The sequence below is a fragment of the Solenopsis invicta genome, chromosome 2 (assembly GCF_016802725.1).
Source record: "Solenopsis invicta isolate M01_SB chromosome 2, UNIL_Sinv_3.0, whole genome shotgun sequence".
Classification (NCBI taxonomy): Eukaryota; Metazoa; Arthropoda; class Insecta; order Hymenoptera; family Formicidae; genus Solenopsis; species Solenopsis invicta.
The window spans coordinates 3,458,097-3,481,773 of NC_052665.1; the positions used below are offsets into that span (position 1 = coordinate 3,458,097).

Genomic DNA, 23,677 nt, shown 5'->3' on the forward strand with positions numbered 1-23,677 from the left:
AATTAATGTCGAGTAAACAATTCATTGTTTCATACATAAGCAAGAATATGAAACCTTCTTGAAAGAATTTATAATTTTAAACAGACATAAATTTGCTAAATTTCGTTTCTATATGTAAGGGAATTACGTCTGTTTAAAAATTATCAAATTCTTTCAAGATTTTATATTCTTAATTATGAAACACTGAATTATTGATTTAATGGTTATTTTGTTCTGTGTAATTTCAAATTTTGTGACGTCAAGATTAAATAAAGATTCCTCTTTAATTTATTAAATTAATATTAATTAAATATAAATTAATTAAATATAAAAAAATGACAAAAAAAATAATACTGAACATCGTCATTATTCCTACAAAAAATGTTTTACTATAATGTTTTCATTGTATTTCTCCCATTCATCGCAACCGGTTGTTGGATCTTCAGGTAGATCCTCGTATGCGGTAAAAGGTCAGATGATACATTTTGGTACTTGCGATTGTTGCCGAGACGTCTTATTTTCTCAGTGTTTCTCAGTTCCGAAATAGTGAAAGTCATGTTCTCGAGACTTTAGGGCGTGATATTGAGCGTTGAAATTGTAGCGCCGTCAAAGGATACACCTTGTATTGATAATAATGGACGAGTATCTACGTAATAGTTACAATCTAGGTCGTCTGAATCACGATAACATTATGCCGCGCGAAACTGTATGGATGACGCAAAGGTCGACCGCAAGTAGTTGTGCAAGAAAGGACTAAAGCTCATATAAAAAAAAGGATAGAAAAAAGAAAGAAAAGAAAAGAAAAATAAAAAATCAAATTCTCCATGAAAGCTACGTCAGAGAAGCACAGAGAAATTCTTCTACGGTGTACCTTTCGTAATGTATAAATGCCATTGAGAAGAGGATACGGGGTCTTCTTTATTAAAAGACCTGCACGGTACATTGCTCAACGAGAAGAACTGGATGCGGTGAAAAGTAATTGACGAATGTAGGTCGCCGAGAAGAAACGATGATGTGCATATGTATATCCGCAAAATGCGCGGACAATTTAATCTTATATAGGGTGCTTCGGAGACGATTCGAATTACAGGGAGATACGCTGCGCAGGACATTTCCTATCATAAGTCAATTATCGTCACGGGCAAGAAAATGCGGTTAAATGCATTCCTCTAGGTGGGAAAAATGTGAAAAATTGTAATTACCCGTGAAACGGTGTCTTTACAGATAATTACGGAGAAATTACCGCGCGCGCATCGCAATTCTGTCTGTCCGGTACAAAAGGACGTGTGAATGTGCGTGTATATGTGCGTAAAAAAAATTTGCTAATTTTTTGTCAGATTATACGTCTCATGCTTTCCACGTTAAATAAAAGTCGCACGTCAGCAAGGATGTATTTTATAGCGACAACTTTTCTTTTTTTTTTCACGCTTTCAATGTAAATAGAGTCTCATGGCGCGTCAACGTCATTCGATCACGTCCTCCGTGAGTCATTGACTCGGATCAATCCTCCGAGAGGATGAACGAACGTTCGCTCGAGGAAGGTCATGCATGGAAATAGGGCAGCTATTAATTGGGCTTTGCGAAGAGGGCGGCGAGGAAACGTGACTAGCAAGCTCCGGAGAATTGGGGACAAGTTCAATGGGAGCGCCTAAGTGAATTGTAGGAAAAGTGCCGAAGGCGCTCGCGAAGGTCAAAGGTGAGCGCGAGAACCCGTTAAGCTAAGCCCGAAAGCCTTATCCCCGCGAAATCTTCCTAGTTGTTTTGTACGGTGAAGATCGGTCAGGGATAATTTTATCCTCGTACATCGCGCAATTTATTTTTTCTGACTCTGTCAAAAGAACTAGTTGAATCTGTCCAAAAGAAAACCTATGCAAAAGAAACTGCTTCTCCATCGGCAAAATGATGAGAACTGAGCGTCAGACAATAGCGGAAGTGAATTTTCTCTCATCGGTAACGGTATCGCTAATGTAGAATTGAAAAAAATCAACCCTTTCTTGAAAGAGTTGAATGAAAAAAAATTTCTGTCTACTCAGATTAATGCAATAACATTGCTATATAAAAAATTGAGAGAATATCTGACGCGCAAAATAGCACGCTAATTATGTGTACATTAGAAAATTTGTTTTATCGGAAATACTGCGGTATTTACTTATCGCAATCGAATCTTCTTACGAATCTTATCGATTTGTCTGACGTGACTCTCTTTTTCTCTCGCGAGATAGCTGATGAAAATATTATTTACTTGCCATTTAAAGAGATTTATGTAGCTGTAAGTAGACACTCGTATAAAAGACCGCAAATTGAGATCCTTTTACGGAACCAATGCTCACTTCAATCGAGCGTCCTCTTCCTTACGGTACCTTCTCTCCGTCTAACCGCGGGACATGCTCCCATTCATTTCAGACTCCGCGCTTCGTTGCACTCGATGGATCTTCCATCTACTTTTGCATACAGTTACATATTACTTGATTCCCTTGAGGATTTCCGCCTTGAGGTTTGATGAAAATTACGTAATTATCACCGTATTACTATATCATTATTGCCCAGTCAATAAAATGGTCTTTATTGATAAGACTGTGAAAAAGTGCAACAGATAAACGAGTACGTTATTAAGCCACGAAAAAATCAATTGTTATCCATGTTTTACGTTTTCAGGGTCCATCATTTATTAGAGTTACATGTATCAGCATGGTTATCAAAATTTAATTAGGGCGTCCGTCGAGCGAATTTGCAAAGCTAACGAGAAATTCCATTATTGTTAAAGGAAGAACATTCTCTGCAACCAAGAGAGTAAATCTCGAGAGATTGAATTAAAATTGCAGGTAGTGTGTCTGTAAAGCCGGAGACATCGAATACCGCGACCGCTTACAAAGTGCATACACTTAAAAAAAAAATAATCTTGCCAAGTACAGTCAGAATTTTTGACTGTAAAAAATTAAGATAAATAAATGATTAGCAAAAAGTTTGATAATAGCTACCAAATGATGAGTGAAATAATGCCAATTAAATATTTGGTTAATAAAGTTAAAAATAATTAAACTTTTCTAAATATTTAATAATCTTTATTTACAAAATATTAAAAAAATTATTTTTGATTATAACCAAATATTATATTTAATTGGCATTATTTCATTTGATAGATATTACCAAACTGTTTTTTTCAGCGATAAATAAATCTACATCAACAAAAAATATTTTTTTAATGTGTGTGCACGTCTTTACAGACATGGATATATTTTAAAGAGAAAATATCTTTTTTTAAAATTTAAATTCTCACACGGGCAATTATCTAAATTCCGATTGTATGCTTAGAAAATAAATAAAAAATTAAATCGATACGCTTTAAAGCAAAAACAATAACGCAACAGCGTTAGAAGCATTAATCCGTGATTAACGATCGGAAAGCCGCGGGTAAAAAGAAAGGCAATCGAACATTATTGATCTTATCTGGTGGCACGAAGACTGACTTGCCTTAGCCCCGTACTTTCGTGTATCGTGAAGGAGCCCGGCGGCACGCAAAAGCGGAAATGACGAATAACGTTTATGCGTCACGTCCGAAGGTTGCAACGTAAAAGTGTGAGCCAAGGAATCCTTTCACTCGGCCTGCGCGATGTAACTTCTTATGTTCGTTACGACGGTGGTTTCGCGCTAACACGTGCCGCGGTTTCATCCGCGAGAATCTCCTTGCGTGCATTTCTCTCTAACGATTCCGATTCATACCTCAAGTCTCGAACGACTCTGACGTCGCGTTTCGCGCGTATCAATGATCACTGATCGCGAGTTTTCGAGATTAGACGATTCGCAGTTGTTATTGTCACCTCGGATTTATCGCAGCTTATCGAATGCCTCAAAAATGTTATTCCAAATTGGGTATCGGTTCGCGCACGCACCTTAATTAGGTGCAAATGATAAGAGAGCAATCAATGTGATTAAAGTGAAGTGTGTGTGTAGACGTGTGTGAAACGTCTTAAATGATACAGAAACAGAAATTTTTCTGAGTCATAATTGACATTTCGATACATAATCTTATATCCAGTTTTAAATTCAATATTTTACGATCAATTTTCACTTCACGTTGGTTCAGAGTTCAACGCAATAATAGATAATAAGCATTGTGAGAGTTTTCATAGTCCAATTGCAATTTACAGTGCGCAATTTGGAAATTAATTAATGGCTTTGCAAATATATGCTACGCTAGAACAGTCTCCGTGTTATCATGATTATGACAGTTTAATGTACGATTAGCTTGCAATAATGTTTCAGGGACTTTCTATCCGCATGTTGCGGTAGAGCATCTCCGAGACGTGCAATTAGACGAACAATATGATATTTGTAGGAACCTTTATATAATTTGAGTGTGCAACGTTATTGGAGGAAGAAGTATTACGAAATAGTGTTATTGAGCAAAGACGAGCAGGATAATACGATATAAATTCGAAACCGCGAATTGAATATACAACAAATTAAATAAATGGGCCAAGATGGTCATAGCAAGATCTTGGTACTGAAATATATGGTTCAATTCATATCGAACTGCGCACCGAAATAATAGCGTGTTATATACTGCAATACGTATCACAATAAGTATTACACTGATGCGATTTTTACATTCCTGTAACATGAATCGCGTAACGTAATAATTAATTTCAAAGTGTCTTGTCCCCGCGCGCTGAGGCAGCACACGCGCTTTGAAGAGAGAGTGTAATGAATTAGCAGAAGCGACCGGTAGAGAAAATCGAATAGCTATCGCTTGCCGTTCCATTCCATTCGGATAACCCACTTTCGACCACCGTTGCAGACCTCGGGGCATGCACGCGGGCATCTCCTAAACGTTGTGTCATCGTTAAGCCTCTGGCTACCGCGTTTTACACGCGTTCGCGCGATATTTCCCGCATCGGATTAACAGTTGTATAACAGTCACGCAAAATCCTCACTACAAACAATGCAGAATATATTCCGTGCGAGGAAGACAATACTTCGCGCACCGACATACCATAAGAAAGAATCATTTTCCACGCGTTTGAGATTTCTCGAAATTTAGATACTCTAAACGCTTGTATTATACGCGCCTACACGTTGTAGAGTATCGCCCACCCAATGTAAATGAGGATACATTAGCAATATCATTGCATTCCTATTTATCAAAACATCGCGATCGAGTGCCCCGCAAGTTATTGAACGAGGACGTGACCGGGATGATAGGTTGATGATTCGCGCGTGGGTGCGAGGGTATCCCTCCGCTTTGCGCATTGGTGACCGAAGAAGAGAACGATAACGGACGCGGCGAGGAGAGAGAAACGGAATCAGGGAACGGGGTGCCAAGGCATCGGAAAATTGCGGCACCGTTGGAGGCGGCAGTTAACCGGCCACTCACTCACTGGATGCTGCATGTAGCCTCGTCACGGACTACTACACATCGTCTACCACCTGCAAACCCGCCCGGTTTTATTTGCATTCGAGGACAACCCGTTCCGAAAACCGCGTTCGACGAACAATCCAACAAAGGACGTCGAAATCATTGTTCGACTTTTGTAATATTTTACTTCATTATGTAACATTACATTAAAAAAAAAAAAAGACGAGCGCAATGTAAAAATTTTTTTAAGTTTTTAAATCTAGTTGGTGTTGTTGCAATTAATAGCAAAATATAAAAATTTCATAATAGAATATCCTAGTACGTTTTTATTACGTTTTAATATCTGCGTAAAATTTTAAATCAATAATTCACTCATTGATTTCAAAGTTACTTAATTTTTTGTGTATTCTCGGTTCTATATAATATCGCGAAATAGTATTATCAATTAAATCAAAATTTTTACAGGCACTAATAAAACTGTAAGAAATATTCGTGCAAAAAATTCATTTCGATCCACTTACTTTGAAAGTTATTTATTTAAAACTGCAGTAAAATATATAAGTAATTTTCACTGCAAAACTAATTATAAATCAAATTTTTCATCGTTTTTTTCCTCGTAGATGATTTCAGGGCTAAAACTCGGATATCTGCGGCCAAACCTTTTTGTTGTTAATTGAGAAAAAAGAGAATGAACCTAGAGAAGCCACAGTCTTCAAATTTTGACAACTTTTAGCTCGTATTGTATAGCCAAAGCATCCTTAACGACAGAGTCGTTTTTTCGTCGCGTGATCATCTCACGAGAGACTTCAAGGGTCCCGCCGCTCGATATACCCTCAACGATCATTACACAAATTATCTGGGTTATCGGACTCGTTACTGCTACCGCTATCTCTCGGCGTCATTATACGCGGCGTTATCTGATTACAAAGAGACATATACACGTGGCTAATTCGCGCCCGGGGAAAGGCGCGACGCGCCGGCGATAAATCTTCATCGGTTTCGTTGCGCAACACACCTCGGTGGTCTCGCTGTCTTGCTGAAAGGAAAAATGGGTTACCGGTAATTGTGTACAGTACGTGGGAAGGAAGTTGGTGCGGTGTTGCTACGTGGCACGGTTGGGGTACGGTCATTTCGCCAATGTGGCATCTCGGCCAGCTAGAGAAGAAGCGTTCGATCTGCGACACAGCGTGGCATTGGCAGCCAACGGTGGACATCCAGCAGCCTTCGCGAAGCTGTTAATCGGCAAAACGCGTTTCCGCATTCCTGCCGTCGCGATCGCGTCCCATTACGGGTTTCATTAAGCGTGTGCGACGTTTATCGTTCGAGAACGAGACGGGCAATACTCCACTTTTCTCGCAGGCGATACGGTGGCCGGAGGATATTGCCAATCACCCTCGGAATGATTTCTTAATCTCTCGCGTCGCCAGGAAATAATTATTTTGCTTGTGCACGCAAGTTGCGTCACAATTTATCACTGCTTCCTGCTCTCTCGAACGATTGAAATTGCATTCGACTGATCTTTCCTTAATCTTTACCGCTTTAAGACGAGATCTCTAATGATCCCTCTGAGATTGATCGCGGTCAAGTACCTTCATTAGATCGTTGAGCGCGCAGTGAAAATATGAAATACCGTGACGTATGTATTAGCTACGCTGAATTCGTTCGTAATAATTCTATGAATTTGCGAGCCGCGTGTGAACGGAACGACGACGGCGGACAAATGTTATCCGGCGATGACTGCGTGACACGCGGGAAAAATTTACGAGCGAATTTTTCCGCGTGATTTCACTTTACGTATCGCGTTACGTACAGCGATACGATGAACGGCGGCGCGACACGACGAAGTCGCGTTATACGTTGCGAGACTGATTTTTCAGCGCGTCATCGATCATCGAGATGAAAACCGCGCGATCGAGAAACAGGATGGAGGTACAACAAGCGAATTGCAGCTTCGAACACCAAAATTCCATTTGCCCAAGTCTCCAAACAAACACAGCGAGAAATGTTTAAACACGAGTTATAAATGTCAATCGATAGGAAAATTTTGCAAATTTAATCTCTGTCCCGCTTGTTTTCCACAATTTCCCTCTGTAAATTCCAACAGTTCGATATTTTGGTAATTAAATTTCAAATTACATACAAAGTTTTGTTATAACAAGTCAAAACGTGATTGAAGCACAATTTATGCAAGTCAGCGTGTAAAATAAGTCAATAATGAATTATTTAATTCAAGTGTAATAATTATAAATAAATTTAACTATCAATTTACAAAGCAAAATATAATAATGATGGACGTTTTCGGACTCACTGGTCCTTTTTCAATATCTATGCTCAACAAATTCAAATTACATCTGTAAAGTTACAATTAAAGTTTTATATTCATTAATTTACATAGATGACTTACGTCTCCCATAAAGATCTATATATTACAAAAACCTAATTTATTCTAAATATTAGAGGAAATAGAATATCACATCTTTACATTTTAAGAGAGCAATGACTCCTAATTTCCTTTTTTTATAGAATTTATATTTGAATGTGACAGCTCATCGCCGTCAAGAAGATTGTTGACAACTTTGAAACTGTAATTGAGCAAGCGCATCGATCATAATTACAAAGCTTTTGTATACTCGTGACATTTATTATATTATTAATTAAATAAGATAATTTAATTTTAATTTGTTCAACATAAACATTAGCATAAACGTCCATCAATAATCGTATGTATTTTACTTTGTAAATTGAGAGCTAAGTATATTTATAATTATCATACCTAAATTAAGTTGCTCATTGTTGACCCATCTTACATATTGATTTGCATTTGTTAAAACAATTAACGTCTGGATTGGAGTAAATTTCCGTTATCTCTCTCATCCTTCATACTTAATTCGCGAAGTAACTTTTCGCTCGATCACTCGTGAAACCGAAGATTAATGATAACTCCAACATTACGCACTTATAATCGAGCCGACGAGGTCTTTGCTTTGGAAACAAGACAGATGGAAAGAAAGAGGCCTGAGCCGTACCACACGCACGCACGAGTTGTCCAAGCCCGTGGATTACGCGTAAAGAAACGGATTACGTAGTTTACTAGGTGCAACGATGTTGTTTATACCTTGACAGCCGGTCACTCCATTCACTGCCGCGCTCCACATAACGTCCCCACGCAGCAGCGCAGTCCTTTTCGTGATTTAATGCGTGTTACAGCGACGTGGGCAGGTGCAACGCTGATGCAGGGAGAAAAGGGGAGACAGAGAAAAAGACAGAGAAGAGAGAGAGAGAGATGCATGGCCAAGCTGAGAAATACCGCGTCGTCAGTCAACGGAATTTGCAATCGCCTGCGATTTTTCTCTCGTTCGCATGCCTTTGACGCCTCTCGAGCCCGCCACGCCGCTCGCGCGTTACTCTTCATTCCCGTTACGGTATTTACAGGAAGTGCCGTCCGTCGCGGAATGCACGCATCACTGGAAAGCTTTGTGGCGTCCCTCCTCTCGTCCGGCGTTATACGAGCGCATCGCGTAGCGTGCATTCGTAATGGCGAAAGTTATCTCCTCCACAGGTGGATCTCGCCGGACATGAACGATAAAACGAGCTTCTCGCGGTAGCGTTTGAGAGAGGAGGCACGCGGGAGAGGAAACGGCAATATTTAAAAGATTTAAACTTCGTAATGTACATCTCGTTAAACGTGCACTCGAAAAAAATGGTCTTGCAAATACAGCTACAATTTTTTGGCTATAAAAATTTAAGGTAAATAAATGTTATCAATATTGTGATATCGCATATGTTTGATACTCATCCGACCTGAATAACAGTGACCTGTTTGAGAAATTTAGAAAAAAATTTTTCTGTGGGCCAATCTCGCTTGTTATAAAATTTGACTGTATAATTGGCAATGAGACCTAAATTTTCTAAAACCGCTTAAAATGTTGTTGCTATAAATTCTGTATGTGATAAGTAATATTTTAAAAAATAGCGATAAAATTTTGTTGACGCCTAGAAATCTACCTACATTAACAAAATATTTAAAATGATACTACACTGGCTAGGAACAAAGCAGTGTACCTCACTGCACACAATTAATTATTACGCAAGTATTTCTCGTGTGACACATTTATTAATTGATCATTTAGAAAAAAATATTTTAAAGTTAACGCTATTAAAAATTAGAGAAGATTCTTTATTTTTGTAACTTAGAGAAAGCCTTACCAATTTTATTTTCTATCATATTTGTAATAAATGATAGAATTATTTTTCAGCCTCTATTTAAATGTTTAATTATCACATCAAAAAAACATCAACCTTTAAAATTTCATTTTATTTAAAACTCTCATCAGAATTTAAAGTGCAGGGCTTTAAACCGCGGGTTGATTAAATATTTCAAGATCGATACTTTCGCGAGCAATTTTGCAAAAGTTTAGGAATTAATTTTGCTCCAGCAATTCTGTTCCGTCTATTTCAAAGTACGATGTACACGCTTCGATATGTAACACATAATCCTCAGCGTTATGACAACGCAGATTCGTGTTGACAGAACGTTTGCGAGATTTTGCGCCAGTTTTGCAAGAGCTTATCATACTCCACAATTCCGAGTTAGACTCAGAGGGGGATTTAGCCTTCTTTTCGCGGTGATAAACACCGTACCGTTCTTTCCATCGAACAATCGCCATCCTTGGCCTTAGCCTTCCAGTCAATTCGCTGACGATATGTACCTCACGGAACATCATGCAATTACGTGAGGCGTTAGTGATTACAGAGCCCGACGTCGTTCAGCCAATAAAACAACGTCGGAACGTCGCGTCGCCGCGACCTTTTTAATCATGCGTTTATACGGCGCGGTGGTTGTACATTCGGTATGTTAACGCGGGAGTATTTTAGTACGAAACTTCTCTCTCCGATTAGGAAAATCATACGTTCCCAAGTAATAATTCCGCATCGACATTGTAACGGTATAACATCGTCGCTGAGTTACAACTCTGTAACGAAAGTAGCTGGGAATTATTATGCACGTTATCGTGATCGCATGATGTCTGCAATCTGCAGTTTCATTATCAGCTCGCTTGATAATGAACGTAACGAATAAATTATCATATCTTTCGACTGTCATACAAGAAGCGTTTTTATTGTGTCACGATTTCGGCGATGCAAACGTCTTACGGCGTTGTAGGAGTGGTGACTTTCATACGAGTCATTTTTAATCCTCGTGTTCGCGTCAATAAAGCCATTGGATTCCAGTCATATAGTCGCCGAGGTTTTAAATTCCGGAGAATATATCACAAAGCAAACATCATTCCGTTTCAGATTAGATTTCGCTCGACCGTTTACCGTTTGATAAAAAAAAAAGAGAAAAAAATACTCGATGAAAACAACTAACGAGTCTTGATTCGAGTGTAATCGTCCGATAATGTGAAAATCATATGTTCAAACAGAATCTCCTCTGTTTTAAACGCTACGTTTCTCGATGAGCGAATCTCAAATAAAGCATCTATTAAAAGTGAAAAACAACTTTTTTTTTACTATCCGTTCGTATTTATGACTATTCTTTTACTTTCAACATGTAAAGTTTTTACGATCACGTTTTTCTGGAAATTACGCTTCATATTTTATTTTCTTTATTTTTACGTATTTATACGTTAAGAGAAAAGATATGTTTGGTATTTGTGACTAGAATTGCATGGTAAAATAATTATAGTTAAAAGTGCTATTTTTATAGTTAATAATAATAGCCCTGTGTTTACAGTATCACTTACAAAAAAAATTTCCTATAAATTGCGATAATTACAAATATTAATATAGTGAAATGTCAAGATATGGTAAAAGTAAAATAAATATATTTATCAATATTTTTAAGCTCATATCTATAAATAATGAATAATATAAGGCCGAGAACGAGCTATTCTTTGGTTTTTCGAATTACAATTGATTTTAATCTTAACAACCAAGATACAGTTAGCAGGCTAACTGTATCCTGGTTGTTAAGATTAAAATCAATTGTAATTCGAAAAACCAAAGAATAGCTCGGCCTTATATTAAATATATTTATGTAGTAAATGCAATAATAATTATGATAAATATAACTAATTTTTAAACATTTGCTTATTTACCTAGTAACAATAATAGTCATAAATTGCATAGCTAAAAAAACTATAAATATATAATTGGTACTAACGATGACAATGAATTATAGTTAAATTATGATAATCGTAACCATTTTTTTCTTTCCGTACTATATAATTTATCTCTATTCTTTTAACTCATATTTAGTAATTCACATTATTTACTTTTTGCAGTGCTTTTCATTTCAGAACGCAACAATAAAAAAAAGTTTGACAATAATAATCAAATTTTAATGAAATAATTTCAATTAAATGTTTGATTGATATAACCAAATATTTAGTAATTATTTTTAGAGTAAGCTCCAAATATAATAATAATAACCAGTTGGTTGCTGAGAAAAAAGGTCAAAGTATTAGTAAGAAAATTTTTCGTCGATATTTATTAGCTATAAAACATGACATTTTCTTCGATATGTTTATTAGTTATAAAAACATTTGATTGTGATAATGAAATATACATTTCTGTAAAACGTATCTAATTTCTGTTATATCTCACTGTTTTTATTAATTAATTTATTTTCTATAGGAATAAAATTTCATATTCAAATAAACATTCACTTCAATAAATAATTTCACGAAATAATTTTATGTATCACAAATAAATCACAAATAAATTTTGAAATTTCTTCTTCACAGTGAAAACGGTTACCAAACGATTACTAAATATTACATTTAACTTGACTGAATAATTTAATTGAAACTATTTCATCAAAGATTGATTATTATCTAGGTTTAATTATTGCTAAACTCTTATTTCAGTGTACGTTTGATAAACTCCATATTTTTCATAGATGATTTGATGAAAAATTTTTAATAAACATTTTAAGAAAAAAAAACTGCTATTTAATAGTCTATCTTTGGAATCACCTGTATTATCCATCGTTAAAAATTTCGAACGTGCCAGAGCGAGAAATCCTCGGGCGAGGCACGCGCGGCGCTTAGACGCGTCGCCCATGGCGGAAGCGAATCTCTCACACGCGCGCACACACCACGTGTGGAACTCACACGCGGATGCTGACGAAGGAATGCGATATTCGAGCGAAGGGAACGCGAACGCGCCACTGCACGGGTGAGAGTACGGAAAACCTGGAGGTCTGCCAATTTGTGCGACGTCCAAACGTGCCTTTGCTCCTTCAGGGTTCCCTGACTTCACGTTCGTTTCGCGTGCGTGCGCGCGCCACAGCGAAGCAGCGCTATCTAAATCCCCGAGGAATACAAATCGTATTAATCACGATGCGCTGGGAAAGCATGACGGGGCAAATCAGGAATCTTCGGCGCGACAATCGAAAAACTGGCAATTATCTCGGAAAAACTTTGAACGAAATTATTCTTTCGATACCACGCCACCCGCCTCGCAAACCGAGAGAATTCTCGAGCTTAAGATTGTTCATATTCATAACTCGCATTTAGCGCGTGTTTTATCGCATGTGCAGATCGCGCGCGACGTTATCTGCGTCTGAGAATCGAACGGCCGCAATTAACGTTAAATGCACGATGCGATTAAGGGGCCTAAATTTTCTTGCCTCGCGGTACACAAACCGTCGCCGACGATAATTCTCGGCTATTAACGCGAACGAGATCAGCGAGGAGGACAAGAGGCGGAATTGTAATTAATCAGGCGCAATGCCGATAAATTGGCACGATCAATAAATCTCGTGCGACGCATTTTATATATTTATATGTGTGTGTGTGTGTGTGTGTGTGTGTGTGTGCGTGCGTGCGCGTGTGTGCGTGTGTGTGTGTACATATTTATATAAAAAAAAAATATATATAATATATTTGTGTATATTTGTGTGTATATGTATACATGTAAAATATTTATAAATACATAAAAATATATACATTGAGAAAAAATATAAAAAAAAAAGAAAATGCATGGACAATCGTATATAAATATGGTTTATTAAAAATAATTTTAATAAACCATGTATTTGCATGCAACTTGGAACGCATTTTCACTTTTTTTTAGTATATTTTTCTCAATGTATTCTTATGTATTTATATGTATTTTATTTTATACAGGGGATATAAATAAATGTCAATTATTCTACGTATTCGCATCGAAGATATTTAAAAAAGTTTCATGTAAACATGGGTCTAGAAACGCTCACAGCGAATTTGATTGGGTTGCACTAGTGCGCACTGGTGCACATTAAAACCGCTATACATTAATCTTACCCAAGTGTAAAAGTGACATATCACATATCACTTTATGTTGATTTGTGCACGACTTTAATGTTCACCAGTGCGCACTAGGGCATCCAATCGAATTCGCTATTAATTTTTGAGAAAGGAAGGACTTTCATTGTGAAACAGTGGAATATCTTGAAAACGGAGCAATTGATTTTATGTCGAAAAGTATGCCAGAATAAAGTACAAATATCTCGTGAACTATTGACTTTCCGACAGCAGTACTTTATTATTTTCATCCGCAAAACAACTAGAATTATATTGCATATTATGTAACTCCATTAAAATAAAATGAAACCTTAATGTAACTTTGAGAACTCGATTCTTTTAAAAATTGATTTTATCATTATTTATCTCCTTTCAAATTATAAGGTAGTTGAATCGAATAAAGCATGTCTAATTTATTTTATTTTTTATAAACTTTAGGTATGGACATACTGAAATAATCTAAGTAAAAATAAAATGTTTATTTCAATTCAACTCACAAAAATAAAAATATCTTCCATATAGAACATTTGCAAATAAACAACAAATTTTTTAACTTTCACATTGGACCTTATTAAATGCTTGTGTTTTTAATAAGATACGAATCAAAAATAAATTGGAATTAAGAAAGGAACTAAATATTATTTTTAAAATTACTTTTAAAATGATTAATAATCACAAAAATAAAATCTCTTGAGATTTAATTTACTGTTAAATTATCTTTGACTGTGTAATCAATTTTTTAACTTTTAAAAATTTTTTATTTGATTATGAGTGCAATTTTCACTTCTTAAAAATTAGCAGCATTGAAAATCGTTAGCCTCTGTTGTAAGTCACACATAATAAACAAATGACCATAACGATAAACGTATAAGTAGATTTTATTAAACAAGAGAATATTATTTATATAAAAAAGTATACTTGTTAAAAAAAATCGATGTTTATTTCTATAGTTAGGAAGTTGAATATTATAATATAATGTAATAAACCATATATAATAAACTTTGCAATAAATTTTTATAAAAACCGTTCATTTATCCACTTCGTCACAAGTTTTTGTTGTACTAAATAAACGTGCTGCTGCCAGTTTTTATTTCCCAGCCCCTCTTTACCTACTTCCTGCGGCACACCTTTTAATTATATATTCTAGATAAAAGCATGTTTTTAAGTAGTAAATTTAACAGCGAATCTTATTTAGTGCTCGACATTATTTGGCTCCAGTACCTAACAATTTTCGTCTGCAACATTTTTTGTCAACTGTTTTAGTTTTATTGCAATATATGAAACTGTTTCACAATAACATTTCTCCTATCTCAACAGCTAAATGTTTTTAAACGAACGTTTATATGAACTTTCTCTTAACGTTTGGTAGATGGGAATATTTGACACTTGTTCACTCACATCCTCTATAATTATATATATTGCACCGCGTATCCTCTCGGAACGGAGCGCAACGGATCGCAGATAAACGCGATCTCTTCGATTCGATATTGGGTTCAGGGATCGAACGGCTGGCCGCGAAACTATTGACCTTCTCCGCGGCGTTTTCCGCATTCCGCTTCGCATCCTCAGGGTCAGTAATCGCGGCGGGTGTCGCGACAAAATTTTTACCACCGGCTCACGGGAATTTGCTAAACTGTATGTGGGGCGCCGTTAAAGGAAAAAAAAAAAAAAAAACGAGGGAAAGAGGCTTCTCTTCGCGACGAATCTACTCGACGCTTCCGACCGCGACGAAATCCAAGTCCACGGCTCTTATCTCAACACGAAAAAGCAGATAAACTCGATGCATCGCCGTAGACGAGTAGAAAGGCTGACCGGTAACTGACCTCTAATCACTGCTCAAGACGGTCGCGCGAGGTCCTTGAAAGCGAGGCGAAAAGGAGCGAGCGCGGACTGGTTTAAAGCATTACACAGCAGCATAACGTAATCACGATAGCGGCTAATTGCCATTTGTAGAACGCGGTGTCGTGAGAAATGTCCGACTGTTCCAGGCGGCTCCGTGCTCCGAAACACAACGGCCGCTTTTACGGAAATCGACATCACGCCCATTCCGGCAGACGTCACTCGCCTAGCTAGGAAGGAAAATAAGGAGACTCGCGATTCCTTGCAAGCGGGCAAGAGCAAAACCATGTTAACATCTCGGATTCACGTGCGATTCACGCGAGCAGTTGCTCTAGCACACTCTCGATCTGTTTTTGCAACTCGGCGCGGGAACGAACGGTGGTCTTTGCTCCTCCCCTCCCCCACGGACAAAAACAATTTTTTGCCTGTCAAAGGCGTGAGATCTACGACGAAGTGACGGCCCGGTCGGAGGGGGGGAAGGGGGGATAGGTTATCCGGAATTTCGCAAATCCGCGCAACTCCGCGGCGCGTCGCGGTTCGTGGCCCGCGAGAGACAGAAGACAACATTCTGGGTTACTCACCGAAAGCAATTCCTCGGCACGACGGCGACCGATCGGGGAAGAAGGGGAGGGCCGCCGACTGGTTCGCTGGTGGGTATATCCTTCCTTCGTGGAATCCGGCGAAAACTAACCCCGCGGTCGAGGTGCACCGCGTATCCCACGTGTGCGAAACGCAATCAGGCACACCGACACTGTTTTGACACACGCGCGAGGAACACGCGAACGCCGCGCCGACCCGCTGACACGTACGATCGCACGCGATTTCACGGCAATGGAATTTTGTCACGTCGCGCGTTTTCTCAGCGAACGGTACCGCAGACGCTCATGTTGCTGCACCACGGACGGTGAATTACCATTCCAGCTCTTCCCTCTCCGCGGGTCCTCGCGGCGCTGGGCGTGGCTTAAGCGCCGTAAAGATCCGAGCGCCAACGGTCAAACACGAGGCGCGCTCATTGGCCGAAGGCGCTGGCCAATCGCGCGCTTGTACTCGACACCGCAAGCGCGCGCGATTTGAATCCATTGCGCGATCATTGAAACATTGCTTGTTTCCTTTAAATCAAATACGTGCGGTTTATGAAAAAAATAGACATTCTAAGTGTAAAAATTCTTTGCGATAATAAACAATTTAAGAAATAATGGCACATAAATAAAAATAAGATGGGATTAATTTTACCGACTGTCAGTAATTTATCAGCATCGTATGTGTAATTGTAAATAATATTTTTGATATTTCGCAAACCGTAAAAAAAACTTTGAATAACCAAAAATCAAAGTATCAAAAAAATAAAATTAATGAATAGTTAGTACACTTATTAAATTATCAAAAATTTCTAGTAGTAAAAGTTTAAAATTCCGAGTCGCAAATATCTAATAAACTCCTAAATACAAAATGTCAAAATATAATCGGATAAAAAATGACTTGAAATTAATATTCCAAAAACTCTAACTTAGAGAGAATTTTGCAAAAATTTGAATTTACAGAGATAGATAAAATATCAGAAAATTAATATAATAATAAAATATTATGGAACATCTCAACAAGTATGATTTGGAAAAATTTTGAAATTCTATATTCAAGGATTTAAACTGTCAAAAATCGGTGGAGAATAATATCAAAAGTGTATCAGATGATATATGATTAGATAAGAGGCCGTAATAACTGTCATTTTAAAAAAGTCTGCATGATAATGCAGATAACACAAATGCCGGTCCTTCGACGAATGTGCGGCACTGCTAACAGTATTCTGGGATGTGTTTGCAACGCGGTGACCTTATGTCATTTTATTAACACATATTTCTCCGTGCGTTAATGCGATACGACGTTCACGATGGATGTACAGCATATGCATCAAATGCCGAATAAAGTACGTCTCATAACTACGGATTTTTATATCGCTCGACGATATAAAAATAGTACGCGTCATCAAAACATAACCTCTCTATTAATGTCACGTCGCTCATGTATAGTTGTACTGATTTGCAGCAGTTTACGGATAATAGTTTCACTTTAAATATGCTCGTTGTTAACGCTTATACAAATATGTTTCATTGCGACAAATTTTTTGGTATTATTTCACATTGTACACGTGACTTATTCTTTAACTTTATGTTTTTCATTTTTAGAGCGAGGCAGATATGACTCCAGAAGAAAAATGGAGGCAAGTTACAAATCTATTGTTATTCTATAATAAAGAGCTTTTTTCATTGTTTTATTTGTGTTAAACTAATTATTATTGAATTAATTTTTAGAGTGCAGCATATAAAGATGCACGAAAAGCATCGAGGTCACGAATCTATGCACGCAGAGATGCTGATTATATTGTTAGTAACGTTAACAGTAGCACAGATTGTACTAATCGAATGGAAGAAGAGGCACTTTAAGTCGTACCAGGTGAAAGAAAAAATTTGCTTTCTTTTATATTTAATATAAATATTAAAGGAATTATATATTAATAGAATATTTCTTTTGCAGCTTGTAACACTAGTAGCCATGTGGATTATTCCATTTGGAATTAGCTTGAAAAATCACTGGTGGAGATTTATATTTTTATGGCTTTTATGCTCATGTATAACAGGTTTAGTAGTAAGAAAAGCCATTCAGAGACCAATAGAAGGCACTACGCCTAGGTAATGCCTGAATAATTATTGACGATGCATCAGTAGTAATCATAAAATAATGAGAGAATTTATTTTTGCAGATTAGTGTACAAATGGTTTTATTTTATTTATAAACTTAGCTATGCGCTGGGTATAATTGGACATATGCTAGCTATATTTACGTTTCTTGGTATAAATATTATATTAAATATTAAGCCTGAAGTTTGGATTGATTGCGGTTTCTTATTCCTATTTTATGGTCTTTACTTTGGAGTATTAGGAAGAGATGTTGCTGAGATATGTGCCGACAAAATGGCGTCGCATATTGGGGTATGTATTATAATACACATTAAATATTGCATTGTTCATTATGATTTTATAACGTTTAAGTAATTTTCAGTATTATACTCCGGATAGTATTCCGACCAGGGTTTTGGAGCCAAATGTTTGTGCAGTATGCGGAAATAAACTTCTAGTTTCCGAGCACGAGAAAGGCGTGATCGAAAATACGTACAAGCTTACTTGCGAACATGTTTTTCACGAATTTTGCATTAGGGGATGGTGCATTGTGGGAAAAAAACAAACCTGCCCTTATTGCAAAGAAAAAGTTGACTTAACGAAAATGTTCTGCAATCCGTATCCTTTTTATAACGTGACACGAAAGATTACTAATGATGATTTTATACTGATATGTCTATTAAATGCCTTAATGAACAATACAGTTGGCAACGGCCGCACATTTTATTTGGCCAATTGCTGGATTGGTTAAGGTGGCTGGTTGCTTGGCAACCATTAATTTTATTTCTAGCTCAAGGTATCTATTGGACTCTGGGCCTTGAGTAAGTAATAATGTTGGTGAAAACCGACTGCTCTCATACATGCATCATTGTTGTTATTGCAACGCTAAAGAGAATGATTAATTTAGTCATCCGATCAATATTGTGTTTGTATTTTTGTATATGCTGTTATTATTTTTGTTATACATAAAAAAAGGTATTTTATTAGATAGAAAATATAATGCCAGTGAAACTAATAATCCTACTCGTGTCTAAATATTAAGAATTAACATTACACTTTATAATTCTGAAAGATATATATTTGTCTTCATGAATATAAAGTTAGAAGAAACCTCGCAACAAGGTATTCCATATTTTTTCCGTACAAACTTTAATAATATAATAAATTTAATATTACATTGATGCAGAGTTTGTATTGCGGATGATGCTTTAAAATGCTGTTTTTGTCAAAGGCTAATTTAAATGAAAAACTGTGCCTATACATTTTATATTTTTGCTATAACTTTTTAATAAACGTTCTGAGATTCATGTTCATATTTTCTGCTTATTTTAGTTCATAAGATATGTCTGTTAAAGTTTATACGGAAGAACGTAAGGCAACCTGTATATACATTTCTACAATCAAAGAAATGGAATAGAAAAATTCGGTAAATAGGAAATTATATAAAATTAAACATTTTTGTAATAAAAAAAACATTGAGGCTCAATGAATGTATGAACTAAATGTGATATAATAAATATATATTTGAAAAAGTTGACTACGTATTAAACAAATCACTGAGAATGATTTAATCATGTAAAAAGCGATTAGATATGTAACAATATTTTTCCGACTAAAGATTCTTTGTACATATATTAAAAACAACGGTTGTACGAATAATGTTCTGCGAAAGACATGAGGAGGATTAAATCATTGTACCATTATCTTCTATATTATTTTACATTTAAACTAATCCATTATAACATTTTTAACAATTATCAGATATAGTGATATATTAAATTTCTATTCATTTGTTATTTATACTTTTTGTAAATGTGTTCTAACTTCCTACTAATAACGAACATAATACATTCCATCATTCCTAAACCCATGATGGGTGCTGCTTCCAATGTTTGCTTTATTGGAAAATTTCAAAAAAGAAGAATGCATGTATATACATTTCTTATATCTTATGATTGTTGTTCATAAAGTGTTCACATTACAATAATTTATATAAAAAAATAATATTAGACTACGTCAAATTGTTAATATGCGATTGAATATGTTAATATGCGACAATTTGATGTAGTCTAATATATTATATTAGACTACATCAAATTGTATATATTTTAAGTTTTAATAACATTCTCTGATTAATAATCTTTCGCATTTTGTGAGATGCAAAACGGAAAAATATTCTTGACGACATATAAATCATAATAATTAGAGAAATATTCATTTATTACTTGCTATAGAAATACTATTTTTTTGTTGATATAAATAACAATAGTGCCAGTAAATTTAATTGTACAAGCATTCTTAAAAAATTCACGTGTCCATTAATTTGTGTTTTCTATAGTAAAATCTTTACGTGTGATAACATTTGTCTCATAAAAAAAACGTCACAAGTTTCGCATCATTAAAAAGGTAGAAATCAAACTGTTATAATACATGTAAATTAATTGTACTATAGTTGCACTTAACTCTGTTGCTAGTCGCTCTAATTATTGAGATATGTTTCTATAAAATGTAATATTAATTATTGTTTATAATACTTTCTTTAAGATCGGTTTAAAAGAGAAGAGTATTTGATATATGTTACATTCTCAGATCTCGATAACTGTGACTTTTGGTTCTGTTTCTTTTAACTAAACAACTATGAAATTTATTAGCATATTCAACTATGACAAGTGAATGAGAACGTAACATGTATCTCTTCTATCTTGTTTTTCTATACAGAAAATAGTGTGTAACATAACCAATTATTTGTAAAGAATAAAGTCACTGTGAAGAACACGTCTTTTGCAATAAAATTATATACAAAACAATATACTTAGCTGTGGTATTCAATTCCTCTGTATTGCGTTTTTGTTGGTCCAGTAGTTTTCGTGGAAGAAAAACATTCGCTCTTAAAATAAAATAAAAATCTACAATATATGTAACAGTTCAAATTGAAATAATATAGAACGTACATTACTTTTTAGCTTAAATCAATGTTTGACCATTGTTAATTTTCCTCCGGCTAAAAATAGTTTATAAAAAGTTTTTAGAAAATTAGCGATTCTAACAATTACTTGTAATAAATTAAAGATATTTTGAGATTTATCTTTAGATAAGAAGAAAAGATGTTTTTCCACAAATTGAAATATTAATATTGACGAAGTAAGATAAATATTAAAAAGAAGCCACGCTGTTTAGTCATGGCAGAGTTAATGTGTATCTTTGTTTCTTGTAAGCAATGTAGCAATTTTCCCTGAGCACAATCAATATAGCTTATAGCTTACACATAAGAGTTTTAAGTAAAACCTGCGATTATCTTTTACTTTTTATAATTTTTACAGAGTAACAGATACGAAGGAAGATCAGCACGAAAAAACATTGTCAATATAACGGCTGATTAACGACGCACGCTCTATTGTTATAGTTTCTCTGCTAGTACCGACAGATAAGTTCCTATTTGTGTATTCGAAGTCTTTTGCTAAAAGGTAGCAGATCTGAGAAAGAATGATCTCGTTAGACGTGTATGAAGTCCAAGATAGCTGTGTATGTGTATGCGTGTAGGCACAGAGTAACAAAGAGAGAGAGAGAGAGAGAGAGAGAAGAGAGAGAGAGAGAGAGACATAGAGAAATAATGATAACAACTTGCCAGTGATGTTACTAAAAGACTTTAATTAACTTTCTCGTTATTATCGATAGAAAAACAACTTTCATCACATCACGTTATCCATAGGTACTTGTCAGACCACGTCGGACCCGTCGTGAGACTATATATATAATTCGTATTTATATTTATATACATATATATTTGTCTATAAACCTAAAGTCTTTCACGAACATTTTTATGGGATGGGATTACGAAGACGAGGCGCGCAAGAGGATGACGCGGGGAAAGTAAGGTGAGACGAAGTAACAGAGGCCAGGGGATGAGAACACTTAACGACGAATACCCTTCAACGGATCCGATGAACAGAGGAATTAACGTTAACTCGAGACGTAGTCTTTGGCTTGTTGGATGGTTCAGACGCCACGATACGACGGGATCGTCGGGATGGGTTCAGGGGCAGACATTCACAAACACGGGGAAATTTTATAGATATATTTATTGAGTACTTAGCGTGTAAGAGTATAGAATATATGTTACCTTATTGTTAAATATCATTACATGGTAAATATATTTACATATATGTATATATATAAATGCTTGCACATCTATATATATACGTATATATCTCGTGATGTAGATCTTTAAAATAAACCTTGCGCGGGGCACGCGCGCGCGCGCGTTTATACGTGTGTGTGTGTGTGTGTGTGTGTTCAAGATATTTACATAATGATCGCAATTAATATGTACAAGTTCACGAAAAAACGGAAAGTAAATTACAGACGAACGGGCGAGCGTTGCGTATCGACCGTGCCGGTGATCGTCGATTCGCCGGTTCGAGTCCCTTGCGAGGATTCCGGAGTTGTTCTCGGGACCCGAGCCGCGTTCACCGTCACGCCAATATGCCAAGAATAGATGCCAGTAAAATTTCTATCTCCTCAGTGTATAAATTGACCGTCGTCTTTATATGAAAGTATAAAGGTCGCTACGGTGTGATGATTTTTTTTCCTCTTTCCTTTTGCGGGCACGGGTGTACGAAACTACCATCGCTACGGATAATTGTAGGTACCCTAATTAACAACATCAATGTCGCGTACGATTGTGGCTTTTCCCTTTTTTTTACTTAGCAGCTCTCTTTTCTTTATCTCGCCGCCCGCGAGCGATTACGGAAGCCCTGCGCGACGCTTCGAATACGGCAAAGATACGATTAAAAAAAATCGAGCACGAGGTTCGTCGAAGATCCAGAATAAAAATTGCAACGCGTAGTCACTGCACCAGTCACTGTACAACAGCCAGTAAATGACTGTTTAAAAAAAAATATTAAAATAAGATTTTAAAATAATAAATTAATATTTTTTTTATTTAATTTTTATTCAAAGATTAAAATATTTTTTTTAATGTAATTATATTATTTTATTCGTTGACTAGTTTAATTTCTTATTAATTGGTACAGTGACAATATAAGGCTCTCAAGACACTTCTTTGGAAACCCCGAGGAAGCTTATGTCACAATTTGGAATTAATAAAGCGTGGTATCGTGATCTTAAATATAAAAAATCCAAACTAGAAACAAAAGAAGAAAAAGACGAAAAAAATAAGGTTCATCGCGGCAGTCAGTAAACCTTGAACCAGACGCATCACGATATCCGAAATGTCGCGAGGACTCCGTGACGTATCGGTCGCGGGGCCGCGAGAAGCGCTCCGTCGTCAACGGAACGATATATCATTCATTTTCAGTCGTATTATATATGTACAAAACGAAATATCACGCGACCGCCGCAATTTCCCGGTGGCGTATAGAAAGAAGCGCTGACGAGCGCGTTCGATGAACAATGTCTCTCGCGCGACTCGCCTGTATACATTATTTATATATATATATATATATATATATAAAAGAAAAAGCGCACGACTTCCTTCATTTTCCCTCGCAGTAACTACCGTTATAACGCAACTTGCA

General features: G+C 36.2%; 2 protein-coding genes across 7 annotated transcripts in view; one reads left to right on the forward strand and one right to left on the reverse strand.

Moving 5' to 3' along the window:
- Positions 1–16,379, reverse strand: part of LOC105198993 (protein kinase C and casein kinase substrate in neurons protein 2) — a 58,945-nt gene extending 42,566 nt beyond the window's left edge. For 2 of the 4 annotated variants that reach the window (XM_039446133.1, XM_039446131.1), the window contains exon 1: positions 16,047–16,379. The gene's annotated coding sequence lies outside the window, so the exon portion shown is untranslated. The remainder of the gene's footprint in view (positions 1–16,046) is intronic. The other 2 variants (XM_011165872.3, XM_011165870.3) reach the window with 1 other exon arrangement.
- Positions 16,380–17,225: 846 nt separating this feature from the next.
- On the forward strand, positions 17,226–23,606 carry LOC105198994 (RING finger protein 121). Of its 3 annotated transcripts, none has more exons than XM_011165874.3 (8): positions 17,226–17,389; positions 17,649–17,683; positions 17,775–17,916; positions 17,998–18,152; positions 18,224–18,452; positions 18,523–18,758; positions 18,845–18,961; positions 21,461–23,606. In XM_011165874.3, exons 1-8 carry the CDS (start codon positions 17,354–17,356, stop codon positions 21,507–21,509), a joined length of 999 nt encoding a protein of 332 aa, XP_011164176.1. In that variant the 5' UTR covers positions 17,226–17,353; the 3' UTR covers positions 21,510–23,606. The 3 variants fall into 3 exon arrangements, with proteins under 3 accessions (XP_011164176.1, XP_011164177.1, XP_039301922.1); XM_039445988.1 differs by lacking the exon at positions 17,226–17,389 and adding an exon at positions 17,452–17,590; XM_011165875.3 differs by lacking the exon at positions 21,461–23,606 and having other exon boundaries at positions 17,227–17,389; positions 18,845–20,951.
- The last annotated feature ends 71 nt before the right edge of the window (positions 23,607–23,677 follow it).

What these genes read in the sequence shown, in the direction of transcription:
- LOC105198994 (XM_011165874.3), top strand. Translation starts at nt 17,354, where the DNA reads ATGGATGTACAGCATATGCATCAAATGCCGAATAAA. An exon ending in TGCATCAAATGCCGAATAAA is followed by an intron (nt 17,390 to 17,648) that starts GTACGTCTCATA and finishes TTTCATTTTTAG; the next exon opens with AGCGAGGCAGATATGACTCC. An exon ending in ATAGAAGGCACTACGCCTAG is followed by an intron (nt 18,153 to 18,223) that starts GTAATGCCTGAA and finishes TTATTTTTGCAG; the next exon opens with ATTAGTGTACAAATGGTTTT.